Genomic DNA, 27,479 nt, shown 5'->3' on the forward strand with positions numbered 1-27,479 from the left:
TTTTCTTCATTACGTCGAACTAGGATGGGGTGATCCAGGGTGGCAGCTTCCCTCCCAAATTGTCAGTACGTGGTCTCCTCCCCCTACAGGCCATTTTAAGCTTGACTTTAAACTGGTGGAGCATTTAGCAATGGTGAAGGGGTGAAGGTGTTGGAATACTCAGGCCCATCAGGAGTTAAGGACTTCAATTTTGCTGAGGTTGTCGCCCTACTTCAACGACAAGGTTGGTAGTCCTCACAATATTTGATCAAAGCTAGTTGTGCCCCTTGCAAACTAGAAAGTGCATTAGGCAAAGCAAATGAGCTCAACGACAATCACACGGCTTCTTTTCCTAACATCATGAGATCCAAGGTATTCCGTATCGGTAATGGTGGCCATTATGGTCACCACCGTTACCGATACGGGTATCGGCTGATATAGGGGCGTAACAACTGTTACGACCCCTTTAACGGTTGAAAATTTTATTTTGGCCGAAAATTCTGAAAAAATATTTAGAAAATCCAAAATAATGTAAGTATTCCAATTATGTATTAATTTTTTGTTTTGAACATGTTTATTGTAGTGTAACGGTCCACACTTTGGTAAGAGTTGTACCTGGTTCTTTGGTGAACTTATGAACATGGTTGTGTCTCTAATATTTACACAGCACAATCAAGCGCTATAACTACAAATCGGGAAAATTGCATAAATAACACTTTTTCAATTTTTTTGAAGAAAAAAAAGGGCCCTCGAAGCCTCTATTCGCCCAAATTACTTTAATTTACAGTTTTAATCCTCAAAACTATAGTAAGAGTAGTCGAAATCTATTGTACATTATCTAAAAAGGCTTTTGGAATAAGAAAAGTAGAAAAATGGGGACAAAATGAATTTAAATAGAAAAAAGTGGCCTTTTTTTCAGCTGTTACAAGGGTAACGGTCATTAAGCCCCGTAACGGCCCCCAAAATACCAACTGCCCCGATTTACCCCCATATTGCATGATGGTCATGGCCATTACCTATACTATACGTATCGGCCTTTAAGACCGTATCATAACAGATACGGAACACCATGATGAGATCAGGCAATCACAAAGCAAATGCAGTGCCTAAAGAGTGTGTCATAATATCCTTCTGGTCTCTCATATGTGGTAGAGAACTTTTTTTTGGGTTGGGGGGGGTTGGGGGTGGGGTGGTGTTCTAATTTATAGCGTATAGGCCCTATTATGGGTGTTCTCTTTTCAGTTCTGTTATTGTTCACTTGTTTTGTGTCTTTTTCAATAAAATCTTTTGTCATTCATCAAAATGAATAAACTACCCTTAATTACCTTCTGTATACACTAATCAATGACAAAATTACCCTTATATACATCATTTAACAGTCACCTCTATCAACATTGTTTTCCAAACAATGAGAATGGAACTTACATTCAGCTTGTTGCGAAAGGCTTCATATGTTTGCTGCTTTCTTTTAATCCTTTGCTCTTTTTTCTCATACATTAGTCTGAGATCATCAATAGATTCAGGATATCTGCAAAGAAAGCTCCTTCAATTAATTTAACTTTCTGCTAGTTTGGAAAATAATGATAGAAGAGATCCTGCACTTGCTGACCTCTGGCTCTCATTTTGCAGTCTCTGATTTAGTCTTTTTACTTGGGCACTAAGTTGTTCCGGGGTGCTCCCAGCACAGCCACCTAAATCTTCCACCTCACTCTCGGGACAAATAATCGAAGCCTTCTTGTGGCTCTCCTGCATTTTCATTAAAGATATAATAATCACAATGAGAAGTTGGGTGGATAGATGACTATCATTGGAATTCATATTCATCAAAGCTAAAAATAATAATAATAAATCAAGGAAACCACTTCCTTTTTCAGAGAGCATACAAGCTGTAACTGTAACCAGAAAATGGCAACTAGTATTTAAGATAGGGTTAGACTCCTATGTTAGTTTAACCAGTTAAAAACGGGTGGTGACTCTTCAACTGGACACATGGCCATGGCATAGTTGTACAAAAATCCAGACCATTCAATTTGTTGACCCTGCTGTTCGATGGAGCATAACCGAACAATTATTTTGAGAAGATAATATTAATCATCTCATATTCTTTTTCCTTTTGAATTTTCACCACTCGCTATTTTAATTTTAACCACCCATTTGATAGCCATTAATTGGATGGTTAGGATTGCTTCATCAGTGTGATTTTAGAGATATTACCCATCCACAATGGAAATCACAATTTGGATGGTTCAGATAGCTGTACAACAATACCACGTGAGGTTGAATCACCACCATTTTCAAAGTGGTGCAAAAGTAATGTAGGAGTCTAGCCCATTAAGATGACACGACTGTTTATTAAAAGAAACTAGTAAAAGCAGCTTGTGAAATGCACATGGAGACTGATGAGAGAAGGTATTCAAGTCATGGGAAGAAGGGAGGGGAAGCTGTTGTAAAAGAATAGGTTTCTTAGGCCACGCTATACTTCTATGATAGTTTGTTACTCTTTAACCATACACATGGCATAGTTGTACAGCAATCCAGACCATCCAAATCATTGAACAATTGTGGATGGAGGGAGCATAGCTTAAAATTACTACCATCTGATTTTGCCCTCAGAATTTCAACCTCTCATTATTTTACTTCTAACCATCCACTTCATAACCATCAATTGAATAGTTAGGATTGCTTGATCAGCATCATTTTTTAGGCATGATTTGCCTCACAATTTGGTTGGGGTGGTAGCCGTACACACGTGTGAAGAGAGGATTCAACATCTTGTTCAAATTGGTGGGAACTATCATAAGAGTCTAGCCCTCTTTATGGAGAGAACAGAACTTGTTTAAGACCCAGCTTGACCCTTCAAATTACCTAATGCCCTTTGAAATCCTAAAAAAAACCCTTCTCACATCCTTTCATACCATATGGGTTTAGTTGTTTTGAATTACTAAATGTGTGTTTTCTTTTTTTCCCTAGCAACTCTTGTCATGCATATTACAGTCATTGATTATTTTTAAAAAATCAATTCTACACACAAAAGTATATACTTCTAGAAATCTCTCAATTGCCAATTGTTTCTCCAATACAAACAGCAGAGGAGCCTGGTGTCCCCCATGTCGAAGAGCCTTAACAGATGATGAGGCGACAGATCTAGCAATACTTCTAGGGCGGCTCCACAACATTCATCCTTCTCCAACTCTCCAAGATCAATGGGTATGGAAGAGGTCACCAAATGGAAGATTTTCCGCCAGGTCCTTCTAAATGATGCTTAGGGAACCATTGACTTTGAGCTCATCAGAGTTTTTACATGCATTCTGGTTCTATGGGGCACCCCCTAAGGTGGCATCTTCTGTTTGGCCAGTCAGTCAGAACAGAATCTTAACTATAGACAATCTCCAGAAAAGATCGATGGTCCTTCCCAACATTTGTGTATTGCGTATGAGCGATGGAGAGTCTATAGATCGCATCTTTATTCATTGCTCATTTGTGCAACATTTATGGCACATGTTCCTACAAGCATTTGGTTCTCAGTGGGCTATGCCTCAATCAGTCACCGAGTTATTTTAGGTGTGGCATGGAAGCCCTATTTCGCAGGCTTTGGTTCCAACATGGTGTCTCATCTTGTTAGCAGTCCTCTGGAATATTTGGAGAGAATGCAATAATCGATATTTCTGTAATAAACGTCGATCGTGGGAAGAGATAGCATGGCAATCAAAAAGATATGTAATGGACTCGAAAGCTGGCTGGTCAGGGGATGTTGATGTAAATCTTTATGAAATATCATCTATGTTTGGGTTGTGATTCTAGGTTGTAATCTGATTATCAGTTGAGGATGTGTTTTTCTGCTTTTGACCATTGTCAGTGCAGCTTCTCAATAAAAAACAGTTACTATTACGCTTCAAAAATAATGAAAAAAGATCTGTAAATTTTGAATACGCATGTCAATAAGTCTTTGACATGGAAACAGCATTCCATCTGTAAGGATGACAGTATGGAGACTTCTAGGAGGGTATGCAGAAAAGATGATATCATACGTATCAGAATAGAAACAGATGAGCTTTGACATCAGTCAACAGAATGATGAGAGCTGCCCCTCAGCCACAACAACAGAAGTCAACTGGAGTTTATTATGTACAAGCAAGCTGGAACACCAGAAAAGCAGAATGATCTCTTGTGCCAAAAGAATTGACTGTGTCTGCAGAAGTACAGCTCTCAAACTTCAATTCAAGTAATGACCAGCAACAACACAAACATAGCATCCATTTAAGTGTATATGCACATTAAACATGAGGGTAGAAGACTGCTCGTTGAGACTGAATGGATCCATCAATCAGCTATTATAAGAGGTTAAAAAAACACCAATAATCAGATCACCAAATAACAAAGCCATAAACGTCCAATGACAATAAAATACTGACTGATACTATCATGCTCCTACGCATATCTTAGAAAATAACCTGTACCTGACGATTATGTTGGAGCTCCTCATAGGCTGCTTCTGCAGCTTTGATATCAGGAATAACCTTCTTCTGCATGACCCCTTCATAATGAGCCTTCTCCTGAGATTTAAGTGCTCAGATTTTAGAAATTGACAAATGTCAAGAAAATTGCAGCAACTAAACTGAGAAAGCAAGCAGATATACATTTTCTGCAGAATGCAGTTCTTCTTCAATCAATAATAACTTCCTTTCAGCTTCCTCAAAGGCCTCAACTTCCCCTTTTGCAGAGTCTGCATTTTTCATTTGCAAAAACAAAGATCAACAGTAAACTTAGGATGTGTGAATTTGAGTAGGGAACCCGCATGTAACCATAAATATGTAAAACCTTGTGCTGATATGCAAGACCAAACACAGTTGTCATAGTTTCAAATGAAATTCCATCATAACAAGTAGATGAATGGCAAGATACAAGAAAACAGACATACAACAAAAGCTACATAAAGTATTAAGGGAAAAAAGGGATATAAAACCTTTACTTGCATACCACATAGATTTTCAAATGATATTTTAAGATCATTGGCCTTTACTTCTGCCTCTGTCATCCTTACTCTAAACTTCTCTAATACAATTTCCTTCTCTTGTATTTCTTCTTGCACTTGCTAGACAACATTGAAAACAAATGAGATGAAAGGACAAGGGAGTATTTGAAACATGAACCAGAGTGGAACTAGTAGAGAATAAAGACACTGAGTATTTGAGAACCCACCAAGATTTCTTGACATAGCTCATCAACATTTGGTGCCAGGGGAGAACTTGCCATGGCAGCATAGGAGTTCTTAAGATCAGACAATGTCATCTCCTTAGACATCAAATCCCTCTCTGTATTTGGACGCCGCTTCTGAAACAAAACACATGGAACCGTAAGAAAATTAATGACTAGACGTATGGTAGAACCAGTAATTATTACCTTTATACTTTGTAATTTGTCCCGAAGATCCCGGCAAACTTCCTCTGCATCCCTTTTCCTTCCCTTGCCTACACAAACAAGTTCCTGTGCTTTTGAAGCATCCTTCTCGAAGCCATTAATTTGATCATCGATCGAACTGCACAGTCGTCCCGTCCTAATCCTCTTGTTTGGAGGCAGAACAGTCTGAACAGAACCTCTAGAGAACCTATTACCACACATCATGGATTAATCACCACACAGTACAAGATTTAGATTTATTTTTTTTTAAAGGACAAGATTCAGATTTTAATGCAATCAACAACAGCAGAAATGTTAAGCGGGATTCAATGAATTGAAGCAGTGTGATCCATTTTGGGGAAAATTAATAATGGGGTACGCCATCAATTTTGTATTTCATCCTTTTTGTTGCAACACAATGGTCACAAATCCACTGAATCATACTCAACTTGTGCTCCATTAGGGCCTATTTTGTTGATTTACCATTTTTTTTACATTTTTAACCATTTTACCGACTTTTACCAATTATTGCGTCTTCTTTTTTCAGATGATGCATGAATTAGTTGTTTGTGTTCCAGATCTAAAGATTAAAGAAAATTTAGCTGTTTTGGGGCATTTTTAGCATTTTTGGTGCATTTTTAGGCCTTTTGGGTGCTGGTTACTATTCATCCATTTTTCCCTTAAAATCTATCCAGGGAAATGAGTGCTTCAACTAAATCAAACCTATATCTGAGCATGTATGAGATCAATCCCCCAACTTTGGCAATTTTTTTTTCTTGTTTTTATTTTTAGTTCATTCTGTAATTAAATGAATTCACATATGCCTATTTTGGTATTGTAACACATAATCCATCAATATATTGAAAGAAGTATTTATTGATTATTCTGTACTTTTTCTTGTTTATTTTTTCATTATAAAATTAGTACAAAAGCATGTATTTATTCATCACCATCATCAATTCATCATCTATGCCTTAGCCCAACTAATTGAGGTTGGCACAAGCATGTATGATATTTTTAACTATTTTTTCTATTTTGTTTTTATTATAAAATTATTATTTAAGTTATCTTTTCATTACAAAAACATTACCTAATTAGTAAAGCGTCTATTTACTGATTATATTTGGTAGATCTTGATTACTTGGTAGTAATGATTGTTCTCGTATCTGATTACTTTAGTTAAATTCTTTGTACACATACACACGGCCTGTGTGTTTTAGGTTTTAATAGATCCTAAATATCAAGTATTGAGCACGCAGTCAAATGATTTATACATGAGGATGATAGATTGACAGTACTGGGATGGCTCGACCTTGGTGGTAGTGACTCACAGTCTATACAAATAGTTGATAGCATCAATTAATAAGAATCGTTCAAAATTAAGAATTTCCAATTTCCACATACTTCAACACCAAATTTAGAGGTCAACGACTAAAACAGGATTAAGTAAGACTGATAGACAACATTCCTACAAAGAATGGTCTGATACACCATTGAATACATGTGGAATGTAGATTTTTATGTTTCCCATTTTTTTCCTCTCTTAATATATTTTTCCACATAATTTTTGGTAAAAGAAAATCCATGCTGATACAGGTTCAATACAGTACAATAAGCCCTATATTCTATTGTTTTTGGGCCCAACTGATACACCCTCCCAATAGCAATATTCAGAACCTTGTCCCCAACACACCTGCATGCCTATCCTCTTTACAGCTTCTGCACTTTCTCAATCCTGAAGACTTCTTCAAATGTCACTCCTAAATGATGTTTACCTAAAGCATTCAATTCTTTTCACCTGGTATAACCAGATACTTGTATATGCTCGGGTCCCATTATTGACATAATGAAATACCTGTGTCAGTCCCCATATTTCATGGATATTGAAAAGATATTGTCTCACCACATCCTACTGTCGTAGGTTCTTAACAAAATTGTAATTTTCTCATGGTCACATGTCGCGGTGAGTGTACCGTCATAGGTTTTCACATATGATGGTTAATGAGATATCCATCACATTAATTTCTCTATTTAAGATACCAAGGCACAACATATAGTAGTATTGTTTAATTAGATAATTTTCTATCAAAAATGAGAGACTAAGATATGGAATAAAGCCCACAGTTCCATATCAATCAACTTACATCCTATAGCCCTCCAACGTGTACACCTCCTTGAGATTTGTAATCCTTTTTTCAAAGACAACTGATTTTCCCACCTCATAATCTCTAACAAGCACTTGTCTCTCAGCATGACCCTGCAAAATCAGCAAGTTACTTGTGCATTATATGCCAACCCCTAGCATTTGATGAGCATCAATACACCATAAGAAGAAGAAATGTAACAAAGGTTAAGATGAACTAAAATGGTCATCATATTCATGAAAAGGCAGAGGAAGGACAAGTCTAAATATCTTCAAAAGAGACATCTTGAAGAGCTTTCCATGATGCTAAGATGAAATAAAAATTGCACTAACAAATCACACACTAGAAATTTACTTGATTAACTAACATGATGAGCCACAAACTACTTTATTAAATAATATTATGAAAATAAGGAAATAGAATAAATGAGCGAACCCACGAGCGCACACCCACCATAGCCCCCCCCCCCAGGGAGGGAGCCAAACATTTACAATACAGTGAGAAATTAAGCAACTCGATAAATACGAAACATAATGCTTCATAGTAAATAGAATTTGACAAATGCATGCATGTGAATATAGACAATATTCTGATAAATGATGATGAGTATGATGCTTATGTCTGTATTTATTGGTATAGTCACTAGAAAATTGTAGTCTACGAGAAGAATGCTTGGGGGAGAGAAGGCAATGGCAGCTTCAAGGGGCACCATCATCAAGAAGACCTAATATTTCATTTGCTATTGTACTTTCTAAAAACTCAAAATGGCAGATATTCCATTACGTGAGAAAAAACTTGGCGCACACAAAGGAGAGAGGATCATCTTCTTCACTAAAGAAGTCTAGAGATTGATTGAGCCCTTGAAATGATGTTTTCTAGCACAGTTTTGATGTAGACATCAATGGTGCATCCTTTAGAGTGTACAAGAGAAGGCGTCGCCGACAAAGTACTGGAGCGAAGAAGTTAGATGTGGATGGACGTTGGGTCCATTGGACCCATTTTCTGACGCGCTACGAGTGCAGGAGGGGCATGACTGCACCCTGATCATAAATCCATGGGTCGGATTTCACACCCTACCGTATGGGTGTTTTAGTTTTAGGCATTTTTGTTCTTTTTTCTTATTTCAAGGACTTTATTGCACTTTCTTTATTTTTTTCGTCTTTTTGGTTATTTTTCTTATTTTCAGGGGCTTTAGTGCACTTACTTTTTCCATAGCTTATATATACATTGTGAGAAACTCTATTTTCATTATTATTGAATGAATGAAAATTTGTCTCTTTTCTTCCTCTTTATTCAAGATATTAGGGTTTCAGGATTGACCATTGAGTGTTGAGGATTCCAACCCGATTTCAAGTTTCCTTCTTTCTAGATCTTCGAGGTGCGGAAAAATATAAGAATCATCCTCTTTTTCTTTTGACAACAAAAGGACATGTACTTTCTTCATCTCGAACCCCTTCATTCTTCACCCCTTTCGTTCCTATCTGGATATCCTCTTTCTAGTTTGAACAGAAAAGAGAGATGGTTAGTCAAGAGATGGTTAGTCAATAGAATCAGATCTAAACTTGACTGTGGACTGACTTATGCTAGATCTGGGATATCCTCACATCCCTAAGTCCTCCCTTTTTAGTGTTTACACGATTTTATGCTAAAGGGCATGATCCTGACAAAATAACCTCATCTTTGTGTTGAAATTTACCTAATCCCTTTGATTTGAAAACGTTTAGTTGATTTTTGTATTTATTTGAACATTCTTTAACCTGATTATACATGCATCTAGGATTAGGTCATCACATGTCCCTACATCAAGTTTGCTGTGTGGGAGGCCTTCAGTTAATATAATTCGAGCTCACATCAAAAAACTATGGGGATTAAAATCAGAGAACATTTTGATTCTCTAATGAGACTGATTTTGCACAATCATGGCTTCAAGACTTGGTGTCAATCGGGGTTGGAGTTTGTAAGTTGTTCTCAGTAGTCTCCAAAATTTGATTTAGGAAGGAATCAGCTATGGCCCCCTTCTGGATATCTTTCCCTCTTCTTCCATCTAGATATGTGAAGGCAATTGTTGGTTGTTATGGTTAAGTGCTGCAAATGTACAATCCAACTAAAGCAAGGGCCAGCCCTATGTGGCTAGAGTATGTGTAGAGCTGGATCTCTCGCGGAAACACACTGGTCATATTTGGATTGGTACTGGACAGAAGGGGCATTGCAAAAAATTATATACGAAATATGACAAAGTTTTGCATCTTTGCTACAAACATGGCCATGAAGGAGGGGATGTTTGGCATCTTGGGCTAGGGAGAGGACGGGCAGAAAGGTGTGGGTAGAGAGAACCTTCTAGTTGAGGCAACTTCAGAGTGATAGAGCAGAGGCTGGGAAAGACTGTGTAGAAGCACACCCGCAAGACATTTGCAAAAATGATGATGAAGTAGCAACAGATGAAGGCACCTTTGAGGTGGAGATCTTTCTCCTCCAAGATTGGATGAGTTTGTCCTCTTTTCAGTGAGATCTTCTCTCTAATTTTAGATTCTTCTGTCCATCCCACCACTACAATTTGGTCCATCCCACCACTACAGTTGCCCTAGCTGGGAGGTTTGGAGCAACATTCTTTGCCATTTCAGCATGTTGTGGGTGATGCTAAGCTCCTTAGACTCTTTATTCCAAGTTTGGCACTTGGCTGGCCCAGGCAAAGGCCCCTTCAAGGGAGAGGATTGCTCTTTTCACTGTCATTTGGAGTCTTTAGTTGGAAAGAAATGATTGTTGCTTCAGGAATAGAAAACACTCTATCCAAAGGGGAATCCGGTGCACTCTATCCAAAGGGGTGATTGAAAGGGTGAATTTGTGTATTAGGGATGGGGCACCTTAATGGTTGGGTGATCTTCTAGGTATATACTTTTCTTTTCTTTTCTTTTCTCTTTGGTTTTTGTTTCTGTTTGTTTCTTTTGCCCTTGTGGCCTTAATAAAATCAATATCTTTCAACAAAAAAAGTAGCAACAAATGAAGATGGCCAAGGAAGATTCAATTTAGGAAGGACCGGAAAGTGAGCATACAACTAAGCACCTGAGTTTTATTCTTGGCAACAAACATCAACTTGCCAATCTAGTGGATGGCATAGAGAATAAGACAAATACCGATGAAATTGAAGCTCGAAACACAATAGCAATACCATTCAGACGCCCTAATTTAAGCCTATTGATGACGACATCCGAGCACCATACCAGAGGAGGGTTGAGCCAGTCTCCTTGTTGCTAGACGACCATTACATGGAGCCCACTTGGCCCAATTCACATTCCTAGCCACGTTGAAGACCCCACGTACATGTTCATGCATCTTTGAAGACCCAACATTGGGAAAATGCATGTGGGCTGCATATAGGAGCTTGATAGACACATTGGACCGTTGGATCATCATCATCGGACATCTTGATCGTGGACCCTCATAGGCCACAAAATAGTTTAGTTGTTTAAATTGTTTACATGCTCATTATTTTTGGTATACCTTATATTTGTGTTGAGATTAGGAGTTAGGAATAACTTTTAATTTATTAAGCGTCTTTATGTTGAGAATCTTATTTGAGAGCGTCTTTTTATAAAAGGTCTTTTCTGAGACTGTAAAAGAGAGATGGGTGTGTGAAGCCCCAGTGACATTATTATGGAGAAAAAAAAAAAGGTATGTGTTTTATCTTCTTCATGTGATTTGAAGAATACTCCATGTGATTTGGAGCTTGAGTATGGAGTGATTCCATTCTCCATTCAACAGAGGTGTGAGGCTTCCATCTATCATCTTCCTTCTCTCTTCCTTTCTATCCAAAAGAAGTATTTTCCCAAAAACTTTATCTATCTTCTTCCATTCCTATCCAAGACCATCCAAATCATCTTTTTCTTCAACTTTTGGTTATCCAACTTCAACCCCAACCGAAATCAACCATTGAGGACCAAAAACCCTAGCCAAACAACCTACACGTGCAAGCCCCTAGGCTGACCGAATGGATGACCGCTCAATCCTTTTATTTCTCATTTCTTCCCACATCAAAATCCCTTAATTCCCCATCAATAACCCTGCCCTAAACCCTAAATCCTCAATTTCCTATTTTTCCCAATTTATAAAAACCCTAATTCCAAAATCCACAATTTCTATGAACCCTAATTTTCTAATTTTCAAATTTTCCCCTTCCTAACCCTAATCATAAAACCTACAAATATGTCCCTTGATGTTTATGCTAAATTGAAAATTTTATCCTTCCATCAGGCCTAGTTTTAATTGATTTATATGATTTCTTATCACGCGAGCATGTGATTTAGATTAAATCAGATTTTATTTCATATTATTTACTCTTAATTACTTGGTGAGTTAGCATCTTTTGCTAATTGAATTACTTTATGTACTCTTTCATAATCTCCACGTTGCATGCAAGCATTAAATCATGTGTCCTGCATCACCTTCACCCATAAATTAGGTAACCGCCTCATTAGACACAAGTGACGAGCTAGCTTGCATTGAGAATGAGGGACCCAAGGGCCTGTTTGATTTTCCATGTTCCATGTAAATCCCTGGTAAATAAGTAATTATTACTTTTTTCACCTGGTTTGAAAATGGGTAAGCAATTCCACCTCGAAAACCGGTCCAAAAGTATTTACTTAGATCTATGGGGCCCACCGTGGTGTATATGTTATTTATATCCACGTTGTCCATCTGTTTTATCATAACATTTTGGGGCATGAGCCAAAAAACGAGGCAGATCCAATGCTCAATGGCCCACATGAAAGGAAACGGTGGCCTTAATTCATACACCATTGAAAGTCGTTTCCTTCACTGAGCCCACATTGGGGTTTATTTGTCATCTAACTAATTTATAAGGTCACACAGACATGGATAGCGGGAAAACACATATCAACTTGATCCAAAACTTCTAGGAGCCCCAAGAAGTTTTTAACGGTAGGCATTCGATTCCCATTGTTTCCTATGGTGTGGTCCACTTGAGCTTTGGATCTACCTCATTTTTGGGCTCATGCCCTAAATTCAGCCGGCATAACGAATGGGCGATGTGGATAAGCCACATACATCACGGTGAGCCCCACATTTATTTTGCAAATTTCTTGATTTTAGTGTTAAAAAAGTAGGCCATCACTATTTGCATTGGGAAATATGCAGTAATTACCTAAGTAAATAATTATTACCCATTTACAAGGTAATTACAATTGAGCTGAAAAATCAAACAGACCCCAAAAGTCTCAACTTATGAAGGAAAACCAACACAAAAGTAGGCAAACCAATTGGTCAGCATTCTCATCCCAAATTCTCATTTTCCAAAATTCAGTCGGGTGGTTAGGTAGCCCACACCTAGTACTAAACACATAGACCAGTGCGCTAAAACAACACATCATGCCCACCATAATACACATCAAACAACATGATGTCGTTTTAAGGAAAAGAGAGGCATGTAACAACACTCCCATACGGCCTAATTGTTGAATACTACATGTTAGAAGTGTGGCACTTCTATGTTTTCATCTTCTTCAAACACATCCTCAAAACCTAGATATGGTTAGTTGGCAGAGCTAGATCCTCTTTCTTCGTCTAAGTCAATATCCAATAAACATATCAGACCTAGATTTTGCATCTCTTCTTAAATTCTCTTACTATAATGTGCAAATTATATTTGACAAAACGAGGCCATTAAGGCTTCTCGGCTCACGCCCATTCCTTCTTTCTTCTTGAACCTACAAAAGTCACATAAAATTTTGTAAACCAACATAATATAGAAAGAGCATTATAAATTCCAAACTTGCTAGGAAGTCCTCTAGTTTTGCTTGTAACTCAAAAGCACTAGATTTCAAACTAAACATCCTAGTCGCCACTCGTTGCAATTCATGTGAGCTATCACCACAATCCTCTCACAAAATAGCTTAAAGTACAAATATGTTTGTAATAAAGTTAATAATAAGAACTATACTTTCAATAAAATATATTTTATGACAAATGTCCTATGGATTTAAAAAAATCAATTTATATGGTTACTTTCCTCGCCACCCATTAAGGCAATTATACAGACCAATCTCGATTTCCAAGTTAGCCTCGACCATGGTTCTGAATGTCGATATCGATCAGCGTATCGGCCCAATGGAAAATTGATACGATACGGCGTCGTGTTTCAATATTGGGGTTGTATCGGCCCATATCAGTCAGAATTTTTTTTAAGCAAACATATATATATAAGGAAAAATGAGATATCCAAGAATCCATCTTTTGGGTGTGTGTGTGTGTGTGTGTGTGTGTGTGTGTGTGTTTGACCATATATTGGACGGTGTAACGAACCATTCTTTGATTAGAATGGTGTCTGTCGATTTGACTTGTTGAAGGTCAACTAAATGGGCCCTAATTGAACACAAGTCAAACATGATTTGGTTAACTAGGGCCCATTATAATGAAATACAAGAAAAAGAAGATGAAAATATTTTTTTTTAAGAAAGTGGAGGTTTACCCTTCTTTCCTATTTTCCCATAATAATTCACTTCATTTCGATTGTCTTATCCCATTTAAATCATTTGTTTTTATCCCAAAATAGGTCTAGATCTAGCCTAAAATGAGTTTTTAAGCTTATTCCATGATTTAAATGAAAAAAGAAGAGGAGACATGAGTGAATTAAATAAATCATAAATCAAAAATCAAATTTGGGCTTTTATGGGCATAATGGCCTGTATCAGCCGTATGGCCCGTATCGGTGCCGATACATGCCAATATGAGTCTTTTTTTTCATATCGGGCTGATACGACCCTGTATCACGTATTGGCTCATGCCGATATGGATACGAATCGGTCGTATCAGCCGATACGATACGAATATTCATATCCATGGGAATATTCATATCCATGGCCTCGACTAAGTAATCATACTGAAATCAAGGATTTAAATGATATGGTATGATATGCAAAGTTGGTGAAGTTGGCAACTCCAACTCTCATTGATGACATTCCAAATTCATTTTCATTCTTCAAGTCTCCAAAATTTCGAACAATTTCTTTTTTCACCCGATCCATCCCCTCATTAGTATAGCATAATGCAAGGATGGTTGGGCTACTTGCATGGCATGCACAACAAACTGCCAAAACCTTTTTCTGAAAGACTACCATGACCATAATTGCTTTCGTTTCTTCAATGGCAGTACCCATTCTTGCCGTATAAACATAGTTCTGATAACTAGCTTTTTTTTTCTTTCTTTTGATTTTTTGGCAAAATGCTTCTTAATGTTAAGAAATGAATAGCAAATCACATGACAGCAAGGCAAATTAGCTCTTTACCCTATGTGAACCTATACATCATATTTAAGACCATTTAATGTCCATACATAAAATTTACTGTTACTATAGCTTTCGAGATCATGTGGACTTCAACTCTTCTTTTCCTAACTCTTCCAGCATCAAATCAATGCAATATGCCATGCACTGGGCCCGGATAAATTACTTCTTTCCATCAAGATCTTTTTGCCCTTCACATATGAGGGACATTGTCAATAATGGCGTGCATGATGTTGTCTTCTCCAACTTCCTTTACAATTGAATCTGACATCATAGAAATTGTCAGCATTTAACAATGTCCAACATATCAACACTTCAAAATAGCCATCCAAGAAAAACTGTTTACTAAAAGAATTTGCAAGTTGTAACTAAACAATTCTTTCCATCCATCCAACCATGAGGCATAACAGTGCACTCCTCTCATTCGTTCTTATACTCTCAATTTGCTCAACGTACAGCACCACCATCGTAAAAGTGGATTTCTCATCTAGTGGTATAATGGTAGCTTTCAGTCCATGACCAAACCTCACAATTAATTAACTTATAGGTGTAAAAAGTATTCTCACGAAATTGAATGTGTAGATTTGCACAAAAAGAACTTGCAATGTCTAAACAAACTTTTTCTCTACTTCCCCCCAAACAGAATTTAATGTTTTTTTTTTCTGTGGCCCCATTTGCTTTCTTTTGGGGTATACTCATCCATGGGGCTTGCTTCCGTTACTTGGATTTTTTAATAGCGTTCATCTTCTTCAATTGACAACTTATCATAAAAATAAAATCCCGAACAATCACATGCTTCAAACAAAGTTTCATACCCTTCTCTTTGTTATGAACTATTCCTTTGATGGATTGTCATAAAACTAAAAACCCAAACCATCACATGCTTCAAACAAAGTTTCATACCCTTCTCTTTGTTATCAACTATTCCTTTGACGATAGTTTGAAACTTGAACTACCTCTAGGTTTTGGGTGCATTGTGTAACACTCTTTCTTCTATGAGCAAGGTGGTGCTTTATATGAAAGACACCACCATAACATTGCTTGTGGAAATAGTTACACTATAAATGTCATTTATTATTGGGGTTTGAATTGACTGGTGTGCAATGTTCCCACATCTCAACCACAATAAATAAAAACCATCCACCATATCAGGTAACCAACCACCAACCATCCGTCCATCACAAAAATTGTACAACATTAACCATGGAAGATTGTGTCTAGACTTATTCAGCTCACCACCCTTCAGATCAACATTAACCATGGGAGGGCTGTGCTTCTGGACTTTATTTGGCATGTTGCCCTTCTGATTGACATTAACCATTGCAAGATTGTGCTTCTGGACTTTCAGTGGCCCAAACTCATGACCTCGGGTCTCTAGTACAAGCTTACTATGTAGGAATCGAAGGGCCTCTAGCTCGTATTTCGATAAGTGAACTCTCATCCTCCTCCCAAAAAGCCCCATGCCATTAAGCATGTCAATGGCCTTTTTAGCCTCATATTTCATGTTGGATCACACATATGCAAAGCCCTTGATATCCAATGAATGTTGCCAAAGAGGAATAACTACCTCCAACACCTTGCCATAATTCACAAAGTAAGAGAAATCCACCTTCCACACTTCAGGGAAACATTCAACAGAAGAAGTGATACAAACTTTATTAATACCATAACAAATCTGTCACTCGGGGGAGTTTCTTCTTTTGCACGAGAGTCCAATCATCATCGCAAGCATTTCCCATCTCTCCAAAACTTTAGACCCTGTCTTTTCATCCAACAAGCAACCAAAAACACAACATTCCACTCAGTCAACCGAATGATATATGGCAAAGGATTTCAAGCCATGCCCGAGCACAACATTCCACACAGTCAACCAAAAACACTAAAAAAGAAAGTATATTGAAATCAGCTTTAGCATATTTCTTACACTTCCATGAACACAATCACTAACATAGACAGAAGAAGAGAAATTTCCTTCAACACGGTTGTTAGAGTTGTACATAAACCGAGTTAGCTCGGTTAACTCACTTGGCTCGGAAAAGCTTGGCTCGACTCGGCGAAACTGGGCTCGAGCCGAGTTAAGCTGATTTTTTTAGCTCAAAAAAATTTCGAACCGAGTCCAAGCTAGACCGAGCTGGACTCGACTCAGCTTGGAACTTGACTCAAACTTGACTCGGTTCGACTCGGATCGGGTTCACTTAATATAAATATTTATATATTTAAATAAATTATATTATATATTATATATTTTATATATTACAATATACATTAAAAACGCTAAAACCTAAACTCGAACTCAGCTCATAGGCTCGAACTGGAACTTGGCTCGAAAGATCGAGCTCAAGCTCGGCTCGAACTGGCCCGAACTGCTGGCCAAGCCAAGCCGAGCTAGCCTGTCATGCTCGAGTACTGAGTCGAGCTGAGTTCGAGCTGGGGTAGCCTGCTGGCCAAGCCAAGCCGAGCTAGGCCAAGGTCAACTTGGTTTGGCTCATGTACAGCTATAATAGTTGTGTTGGGATGGTAGCTTTTCTTTTTCTTAATAAAATTCTCATTATAAATCAACGAAAAACATGGAGAAAGTTCAAAAAGAAGATCATTTGGTTTTCCCTCAAGTTTGAAAAATAAATCAATTTATGCACATTTGGCCAATGGTTATGCCGGTTGTAATTTCATAAAACTGTTGAGTTTCACCATTTTTTTTCTTTTTTATTTTTTAAAAAAAGTCTGTACAAACTTCATATGAAGGAAATAACGGCCACTTAGTATAAGTTGTATCGAACAGAAGCTAGATAATTAAAGACATGAGCACAAAAGATTATTTATGGCTAAACCTGTAAATACACAAACCTGATCCACCAAGACATTCACTACGGTGGGATTATCGGCATGTAAAACAGAAAGGATAGTTGGATGATCAGTATGAGGCAGCATGTGATTAGGGATATTCAACCTGCATTTAAATCACAATGTCAAGATTAAAAAATAAATAAACAGTCAACTTGACATGCACCAAAAAAGGTCAACACAGATGCTCCATGCTATATGTTTTGGAATGCATGCATCCTCTTACTTTGGTCTGGAAAAATCATATATTATAATCTGAAGATGTTGGCAGTTTGCTTCCCTAGAACATTGTCGTAAAAGAAGAGCATCCTTCTGATCCGTCACGATAAAAGCGTTTAATAATTTTCCAATGGCACTTTCAACTGCCAGTGCCCATATATCACCATTAACCAATGTCTGCATTAGACAAGTATAGCCATAATTCCTTGTTAGCCTGTAACTACAAGATATTACTACACTTATTTGTGCCATCAACTACACGAGTTCTTATTTAATGATGAATCATTAGATAAAACAATACATAACAAAACCAAATAACCGCAACAAAGCTGCAACCTATGTTATACAAGCAATATCCATTCAACCCAATTCCTCCATGCTGGAAATGAAACAGATAGGTCACTTCATGCACAATTGTATTATCTCAATGGTTGACAATAAGCAAGCATTTACATATCTCTGGCGTAAAAGTGCAGGTTTTGGGGAATATTTCTTTTGAGAATCAGATTTTAGGGAATACCACTAAAATCCAAGCTGCAACCTATGTTATACAAGCAACCCAGACTCAAACCCCAAACAAACCTCAGGGAGCCCACTCCCCAATATTCAAAAGAGCCCACTGGTTTCTTAAGAAGATTGGACCAAAAATTCATATACAAATTGATATTTCCCCAACTTATATAGAACTATCCCTGAGAAAGTTGAGTTTAAATCATATCATCAAGCATTGTTTGTTTCATGCTAGGTTACAAAACAATACTATAGTTATAGCAGACAACCGTACAGGTGGAACTTAGGCCCAGCCAAAGTGAGTACGGGCAACCATCCCACAGAGGAAAGAACAAGATTTAAATTTGTCAACCACTCATGCAATGAAGAATTTAATACAAGAAAAAAGACATGGTTTTAAGGAGAATTATATGGAAAGAATCAAAGAAACCAAAAGAAATTGTGTCCGTGTGCCCTCATCATCATCATCACCACCAGCAGCATCATAGCCTTGTCCCAGGAGTTTGGGGCATGTGTGTGCATGTGAAAAGAACCAAACGAGTATGGCCATGGGTGTCGGGTTCACCAAAACAACAGTTATACTGTGTGCCCGATGTGTCTTCGAGCAGAGGAATCTATCAACCACATGTTTATTCACTATCCTTTCCCTCACATAGTGTGGTCTGGAATCATCAGGTCAGCTGAGGTTAGTTGGGTGATGCCCTCTTCTCTCGAAGCTCTCTATCAATCCTGGCATGCTGTCTGTGGTGGTCTCTTCGGAAGGAAGAAATGGAGAGTAGCCTTGCTGGCAGTTTTTTTTTTTTTTTTTTGCCATTGTGGCTGGAAAGAAATAGCCACTGTTTCTGTGATTGTGGGTGATCTGCTGCTGCTGTTTCCAGGAAGGCTGCCTTGTATATCAGGGAGTGGGCTCCCTGATGGGTAGTTCTTAGGTTCTATTTTCTTTTTCTCTTATTTTGTTTTGTTTGCTTTTCTTGTTCCTCCTGCCTTTGGCTTTAATAAATTTCATCTTTCAATAAAATAAAATAACTGTGCCAAGCACATTCATACTGGTACATGGTACTTTCCAGTACCAATTGGTAGAACAAGCCGACCAAGGGAACATGGGTAGAGTAGTCAGTGTGAAGGTGCATAGGTGATATTTATTTCATATCATATCTTATTACATTACATTTACATGTAGATTACATTACATTATATATATTATGGTATGGTATACTTATCCCACCCTAGCACGCCAGAATCCTTGGGCAGGTAGCGACATAGCGTACCGCATAACTGTACCACACACTAAGCTACCAGGCAGCTATGAGTGAGGCCAATTATTAAAAGGTATGTTCATCAGAAGATCTAGCATGTAACAAGAAGGAAATGAGAGGAACTTTGACGTGTCAACACTCCTGAATAAATCAGATGAATCATGGAAGACTTGATTGAATCCAGATTCCAGAGTTCCCAAGGAAAGATGTCCTGGACCTCCTTGAAAATAAACCAAAATTCAAAAGGACAAGGTGAGTAAACTCATTGGCCGAATCAACCAGTCAACTCTCCTAGATCTAGATTTTACATGCTCCAAAAGCTTGTGTCATTAAAACAATTTCCATTTTACATCATCAAATGGTCTGCAAAACTAATTATACAACAATGTGAACAGAATACATCTCTAAATGGACAATTACAAAGCTCAACACTCTCACCCTTTTATACCAGTGTTTTAAATAGCAGTACTGTGTTATCTAGCGTTCAGCCATCTATAGCGTGTAGCGTAAGTAGCATAGCGTATTACGTAAGCTACACAATACTTCTATGTTTTAATTTAAAAAAATTAAAAAATTAAAATGATAATAGTAAGGAATATATATATATATGCCTAAAAATTATTTATTTTTTCAAGTATAAGCATGTTCAAACAAATTATTAATTATCATTTAGCAAAAGCCAATCCACATATAAATCAAATCAAATCATTATCACATCAACAACTTTCTAGGCAAACCACTTTAGTTAATAATGTCTAACTGAAACCACAAGTCACAAGTATGAAAAGAGATCAAAATCCAACAATTTAAGAGTATTAGGTAAAAACTACTAATGTCACATTCCTCAAAAAGGTTATCTTCATCATCTAATAGATCATCAAAAGTAGAAATATTCTTCTACAATGGGACCCACTATTTCAATGGTCTAGATAGCTTAACATCATTGCCACATGTGAAAAGAATGGGTCATCATCATTTTACTAAAAAACTAAAAATTACAGTTTAAGAAAACTAAAAATAAAAATAGTGTAGTGTGCGCTACATACACTACATGCTATGTAGCTGTAGCGTACACTACGACCCCTGTAGCTAGGGGTGTACACGAACCGAGCTAGCTTGGTTAGCTCGCTCTACTCAACTCGAAAAAGCTCGATTCGACTCGGTTCGAAGCTGAGTTCGAGCCGAGTCAAGCTGATTTTTTGAGCTCGAAAATGAGTTCGAGCTAGCCCCAGCTCGACTCGACTCGGATCGAACCAGTTCGGTGACTCGGTTACTTTGATATTGATGTTGCTCACCAAGTGTTTGATGAAATGACTCAACGAAGTGTGGCTGGTGCCAAGGAAGGTTTGTATATGAAACAAATACCCTTTTTTTCTTGATTTTTATGTTGCTTAGGTGTTTGATAAAATACCTGTAAAACCATTGCTGCTGTATGTAAAACAATGAGATTTTGAAGGTGCAGTCCATATGTTTGTGAAAATGCTGCACAGGCAAACTCGGCTCGATCAGCTTGATCTTGGCTTGAACTCGGCTCGAACTGGCCCGAGCTGCTGACCGAATCAAGCCGAGCCGAGTTCGACCTGGGGTCAGCTAGTGGCCAAGCCGAGTCGAGCTGAGGCCAGTACACCACTACCTGTAGCATAACCCTGTAGGATTTATGCTACAAGCTACAAGCGCTATTCAATACACTGTTTTACACTCACCGAACAACATGAAGAAAACTTGAAATCAGTTCCAATACTCACCACATGAGCCCCAATAGGACCAATAGGGGGCCTTTTGAATTTTCTATGGTGCCTCTCAATAGCACGCAGAAGACTGATCACTCTCTCTCCCCCAAAAGCAGTTACCTGCCAACAACAGAACATTAACAAGAAAAGGTAGTATGCTTCTATTGATGCAAGCATACCAAGAAAAGCCTGCATGCATGTGTATGTAACCCAATATCTTTACACATAAGAGGTAGGAAGTATGCACAACATAAGAGGTAGGAAGTATGCACAAATGCACCCATGGGCGCACACCTCCGTACATTGCAAGTGGTGAGATGCAGGTTATATGTCAAAGTCAAGTATTAACAGAAAGATCAGTCCATTTTATAACAGACCTTGTTACTTCTGTGTCGCTGAAGTTCACGGATGTGATCACAAATGTCACGATACTTTTTTTCGTTCTCTTCGATCTACAACATCAAGTTGGTAAATCACAATAACAAACAAAATTATGAACACAAAATGGTGCAAATGAAAATATTATAAACATTAAACAAACCTCTAAATTAATTTTCCTGACGGCATCTGTTGCCAAAGATAACTTTTCACTCAAAGCGTCCTCTTCTTCCTTCAATCTGAAACATTAACTTCTTGTTAGAATTCAGAAAAATATGTTGCAAGAGTCAACAAGTTATGAATAACAAAATACAGGAAACAATCAACAAATAACCTCTTAAGACTTGTATTAGCCAAATCCACCTCCTCCTGGAGATTCTTCAGTCGTTCCTCAACCTCATGTTCATCAGCCTTCAATTAAAAATAAAGAATGCATAAAATAGAACTTCCATTATTACCTTTCCATATTGATGTAAAACACACCAGATAATTACACTGGAATCTTGTCGGCAAAAAGCAATCTCAAATAAGAAATGAAGCTTTTAAATATTAGAACTCAACCAAGGAAACAGAGAAAATGCATTCACCTTCCGTCCAAAAATTGCAATAGCATATCAAAGTTGAGCTTTAACATCAAAATGCCTCAAGGATAGGCACGTGCCCTTACCAAGATTTTTATCTTGAAAAGTGGATAGTATCTCAATACTAGACATTTAAGTGCCCTTACCTAAATTTTTTACTTGAAGAGTGAACAAAATCTCAGGGATAGGCATTTATGTGTACCCAGATTTTTAACTTGAAAAGTAGGCAAAATAATGCAGGGACATTTTCACACCAGGCTCAAGTGGGATGGCTCGTGTGAAGCAGGGGCACACTCGAGGTGGGCAGCCAATGTGAGGCGGGACCTATGTGAAGTGGGGCCCATGAAGATGGTTCAGCCGAGGGGCTGACCAATGCTATGAGATAAAGGGATTGATTCGCCACACTCCATCAGTTCAAGCTTTTAGAGTAAGTGGTTAGTTGTCTTGCGTCAAAAGTGGTATCGGAGAAGGTGGTCTCATGTTTGAGACTCCTCACTGGAGGTGATTAATGCATGGGCATTTTCGCACCGAGCTCGAGTGGGGTGGCCTATGTGACGCGGGGGCACACTCGGGATGGGCAGCCCATCTGAGGCAAGTGGCTCAAGGTGGGACCCATGTGAAGTGGGACCCACGAGGAGGGTTCGGCAAAGGGTCCAACCTAGATTATGAGATAAAGGGATTGATTTGCCACATTGTATTCGTTCGAGCTTTTAAAGCAAGTGGTTAGTTGTCCTACGTCCCGAAATGCCTCAAGGATTGACATTTCGATGCTCAACAAGATCTTTAAACTGAAAAGCGAGAAAAATGCCACAAGGGTTGGAATGTATGGGCCCTAACTCATATTTTTAACTAGAAAAGAGGGTAAAATGCCTCAGAAATAGGCATTTTTAACTTAAAATGTTAGCTTGAAAAGAAATGCTTCAAAGATAAGCATTTCGGTGTCCTTACCAAGATTTTTAACTTGGAAAGTGGGCAAAATGCCTCAAAAATACACATTTAGGTGCCTTACCTTGATTTTCACCTTGGAAAGTAGCAAAATGCCTAATGGATAGGCATTTAGGTGCCCTTGTAAATAAAAAATAAAAATAAAAAAAAAAATTAACTTGAAAAGTGAGCAAAATGCCTTGAGGATTGAAATTTGGTAGCTCGTAGATTTTTAACTTGAAATGTGGGAAAAATATCTCAAGGATAGGCATTTAGGGGCCATTACACAGATTTTAACTTGAAAAGTGAGCAAAACGCCTCAAAGAGGGGCATTTAGGCACCCTTACCTTGATTTTTAACTTGAAAAGTATGCAAAATGCCTCAAGGAAGGCATTTAGTTGCCCTTAACTTGATTTTTAACTTTGAATATGACCAAATTGCCTCTAGGATAGGCACTTTGGAGCCCTTACCCAGATTTTTAACTTAAAATTAGGCAAAATGCTGCATGGAAAAGAATTTAGGAGCCCTTAATAAGATTTTTAACTTGAAAAGATAATAAAATGCCTCAAGGATAAGTATTTAGGTGACTTTAATCATTTTTATTTTTTTTTTGAGAATTGATAACTTTTATTAAGAAAGCCGAACCTAGCAAGACTAAAACAAAAAAATTACAACCCTAACATGGGCAGAACATTACAAACATCCGCCCCCCTTAGGCCAGAAATCTAGTCAGCTATAGAGATCGTACACTTTCTTACAACCCTTTCCACGGAGTCACGACTATTTTCGAAGCACCGGCTATTCCGTTCCCCCCATATGGTTCATAGGACCACCATCAAGACCAACCTCCAAAACGCCTTTCTGACACACACACGCAGTCATGCCAAAATGAACACCTTAGTAGTTTCTAGCACGACCCAATACATTTGGAAGAGGGAGAAGAAGCTTCATCACACCTTTAATAGATACACATTTAGGAGCCCTTGCATTGCTTTTTTAACTTCAAAAGTGGGCAAAATGCCTAAAGGATAGGCATTTAGGCACCTTTACCCATATTTTTAACTTTAAAACTGCACGAAATGCCACGAGGATAAGAATTTAGGTGCCTTACCTAGATTTTTTAACTTGAAAGGTGGGCAAATAGGTGCCATCACCTAAATTTTCAACTTGAAAAGTGAGCATGCCTCAAGGATTGGACTAAGATTAAGTCTCAGGATGTAACCTTCATCAAAGACACATACCTAGCTAGAAGAAAGAAAAGGTTGAGAAAGTTTGAAATTCACGACATCTCAAGCGAGTGGGAGCCCTGCTAGCTCAAAATGATGGGGCTACTCCCATAGTTCATTAGGTCAGTGGGAATGTTCCTCGTAAAGCTCCTAAACCGCATCGAAGCTAAAGAGGAAAGATTCCCCAAAGGTGATTTTAAATTGAGGGAGAATCATTATCTTATGTAGCAGTTGATGAAGATAAACTCAGTACATACTTATCATGATTCGTTGTTGTTCCCAAACTTGGCTGATTGGGTAGCTATTATGGATAAGATGATCACCTCCATGGAGCAAAATCAAGTTTGGGAACTTATAGACCTACAGCCCAATTGCAAGCCAATAGGGAACAAATGGGTGCTCAAAATACAAAATAAAAATAGAAGTCAGACAGTACAGCAGACACATATGAAGCACATTATTGTTAAGATCGAAAATGTCGATCACAAGGAGACATTTTCACCTATTGTGAATTTTTTCTTAATCCGCGTGGTCTTGTCCATTGTCACAAGTTTGGACATAGAACTGCATCCGACTGATCAAAAATATGCTCCTAAGTGGTGATTTATATCAATAGACATACATGCAACAATCCCTAGATTCATGACAAATTGAGTGAAAATTGTTAAAATTATTCTAGACTAAAGAGTGTCTTCCAAGTAGTACAGCCCTTTACATGATGAACTTAGAACTTGGAAAACTGCTTTAGTGATGGTTCACTACGGCTGTTCTGTTACAGAAAAAAGGCTCATTACAGCACCAATACAGTTTTTTACAGGGGTGTAAACCATTATGGCCCGTTTCATAATGGTAACGACGGTGGCCATTACAGCCACCATTACCGTTACTGAATACCTTGTGTGTGGACCTATTACCTACCTTGTGCTTTAATTTGATCTAATCATTGTTCAGAACATGCCATTTAGGCTATCAAAACTGCTCAGTGACAGGTAGACATCCACTAGGCCCTGATGTGAACAATCTCAAAGGTTTATGACAGACGGTTCATCATGTCTAGCAGACACTAATGGTGACAATTTCAAAGGCCCCTGAGCCCTAGTTAACAGGGATGGAAGTGCATATTTGGCCACAAAGCTAAATGCACTTCACAGCTGTTGGCCACGCAGTTCAGCTTTGGGAAGTTAAATGCTCAAAGCATTTACAAAACCATACTAGAGCCTGAAACAGTGCCCGAAAATTGATTGGATTCACCGATTGTGATTATGGTCTCATAGTTCCAGTTCTATCAAAATGCACAAGGTGTCACTTTTCTGAACACCAAATCCTAGACAGTATCTCTTGAATCTTAATTACTGGTCAAAGGTTGTTGCATTCAACAGTACAAAAAATTAAACATGGGGAAGCTGAGTTGTACAAAATGATTTCCCTGCATTCCAGCTAGTAGAACAAAAAATACAAATTTCAATAACTACAAGTTACCTCAAAAAGAAAACGGTAGCAGCAGAAGGGGTGGTTGAAGGAAAATGCATGCTCGCAAGACTGTGTTGTGAACATTATCAATAGTCTCAATACTAACAGGCAAGAAAATTATTTTCTAATTAGGAAACAACCTGTGTACTTTTAACGTGCTGCTCTCGAATATCATGAATTTGTTGTTCAAGCCGCCTAACATGGCTGATCATTTTCTGAATAACATTATTTCTGCGATTATGTTCTTCTTCTAGCTCAAGCCTTTCTTTTGTAGCCTACAAACCAAATTCACATAGACGTAGCTAAGTTCCCAATACAGCATTTTATGATTGATGGAGAAAATTTCTAATGATACTTAAAGTTTAAATATTCACGAAATGTAAGACCTTTCAAGCGAAAATAGAACATAGAAAAGGAAGATGGGAGAGAAATAAGAGTAACGAGTACAAAAGGGACAATCACTTTTCCCAAGAATGCCAAGGACTTTAGTAGCATGAAAATACAAATCAAATTAACAATAGTACGTGTAGGCAAAAGGTGGGAAAGAATTGCCGAGAATACAAACTCAACATCATGTTAAGTTTTACTATTATGTATGCATTTGTAACTTGTGTTAATCCCACATCAATTACTTGTAGAAAGTGTCTCATGACTCCATTACATGTAAAAGGGGTTAGGTTACACAAGTCCAGCATCTCAATCATCAAAGATGCAACCTCTTGTGCACCTGGCAGCTCTTTTCTACATACGCAACTGGGAGCTCAAATTTGGTAAGACTGCTGCAGCCCTTCACTGATATCAGTCTTTCAGTGGTGTAGTTCCTTTGTTGCCTTTCATTTGTTATCAGGAGTAATTCTGACAAAGAATTAACAAATAAACAGCTCTGGAAAAAAAAAAAATCATAATCAACACTTGAACTGATCTGATACAGTAAACAACAAGGACTGTCAGATTGATGGTTAATCTCTCAGATAGCAGTATTTCGGGTTTGAATCCCAACCGTGCTTAGCAGCATCCCTCAGGAGGTGAATTGTGGTATGGCTGACCTTCCAATCAATCATCAGGGTATTCCTCTATTCATAGGCAAGACCAGGGACCGACGTTTGGGACTATTATTGAAAAGTGCTGTAGAAAGTTGGTGAACCGGAAAGGTAACCTGTCATCTATGGGAGGTGTGAATACAATGATCAAATCAGTCCATGCTAGATATATTTGAGACCTTGAAGATGTTGGAAAATTTTCAGTGCAGTCCTTGTTCTCTAAAGCTTTTCAACAGGTCTGGGTCAGTATTTGAAGATATGGCATGTGGCAATTCCTTTGAAGGTTAACGATTTCATTTTGAACAGCTTGTTTAAATAAGATTTTAACCCTCGATCACATCAGAAGTCAGGGATTCACTTTGCCTAATAGATGCTCCTTGTGCTATGCAGCAGAGGAGTCGGTTAATCACCTGCTGATTCACTGTCCCTTTGTAGGTCTCTGTGGTCTTGACTGATCTCAAGTTTCAGCATTGATTGGGTTCCTGTACG

General features: G+C 38.0%; 1 protein-coding gene across 1 annotated transcript in view; it reads right to left on the reverse strand.

Annotated features, from left to right (window-relative positions):
* LOC131248275 (structural maintenance of chromosomes protein 6B) overlaps window positions 1-27,479 on the reverse strand; it is a 50,704-nt gene that overhangs the window by 9,470 nt on the left and 13,755 nt on the right. Inside the window, exons 9-23 of the mRNA XM_058248481.1 lie at window positions 26,091-26,225; window positions 22,084-22,160; window positions 21,913-21,988; window positions 21,749-21,823; window positions 21,387-21,491; window positions 17,883-18,052; window positions 17,660-17,762; window positions 7,521-7,633; window positions 5,380-5,584; window positions 5,179-5,310; window positions 4,957-5,071; window positions 4,617-4,702; window positions 4,437-4,532; window positions 1,589-1,725; window positions 1,405-1,507 (exon numbers count right to left, since the gene is read on the reverse strand). Coding sequence (XP_058104464.1) covers window positions 1,405-1,507; window positions 1,589-1,725; window positions 4,437-4,532; window positions 4,617-4,702; window positions 4,957-5,071; window positions 5,179-5,310; window positions 5,380-5,584; window positions 7,521-7,633; window positions 17,660-17,762; window positions 17,883-18,052; window positions 21,387-21,491; window positions 21,749-21,823; window positions 21,913-21,988; window positions 22,084-22,160; window positions 26,091-26,225 — 1,728 coding nt within the window. The remainder of the gene's footprint in view (window positions 1-1,404; window positions 1,508-1,588; window positions 1,726-4,436; window positions 4,533-4,616; window positions 4,703-4,956; window positions 5,072-5,178; window positions 5,311-5,379; window positions 5,585-7,520; window positions 7,634-17,659; window positions 17,763-17,882; window positions 18,053-21,386; window positions 21,492-21,748; window positions 21,824-21,912; window positions 21,989-22,083; window positions 22,161-26,090; window positions 26,226-27,479) is intronic.

Source organism: Magnolia sinica, chromosome 6 (assembly GCF_029962835.1).
Source record: "Magnolia sinica isolate HGM2019 chromosome 6, MsV1, whole genome shotgun sequence".
Classification (NCBI taxonomy): Eukaryota; Viridiplantae; Streptophyta; class Magnoliopsida; order Magnoliales; family Magnoliaceae; genus Magnolia; species Magnolia sinica.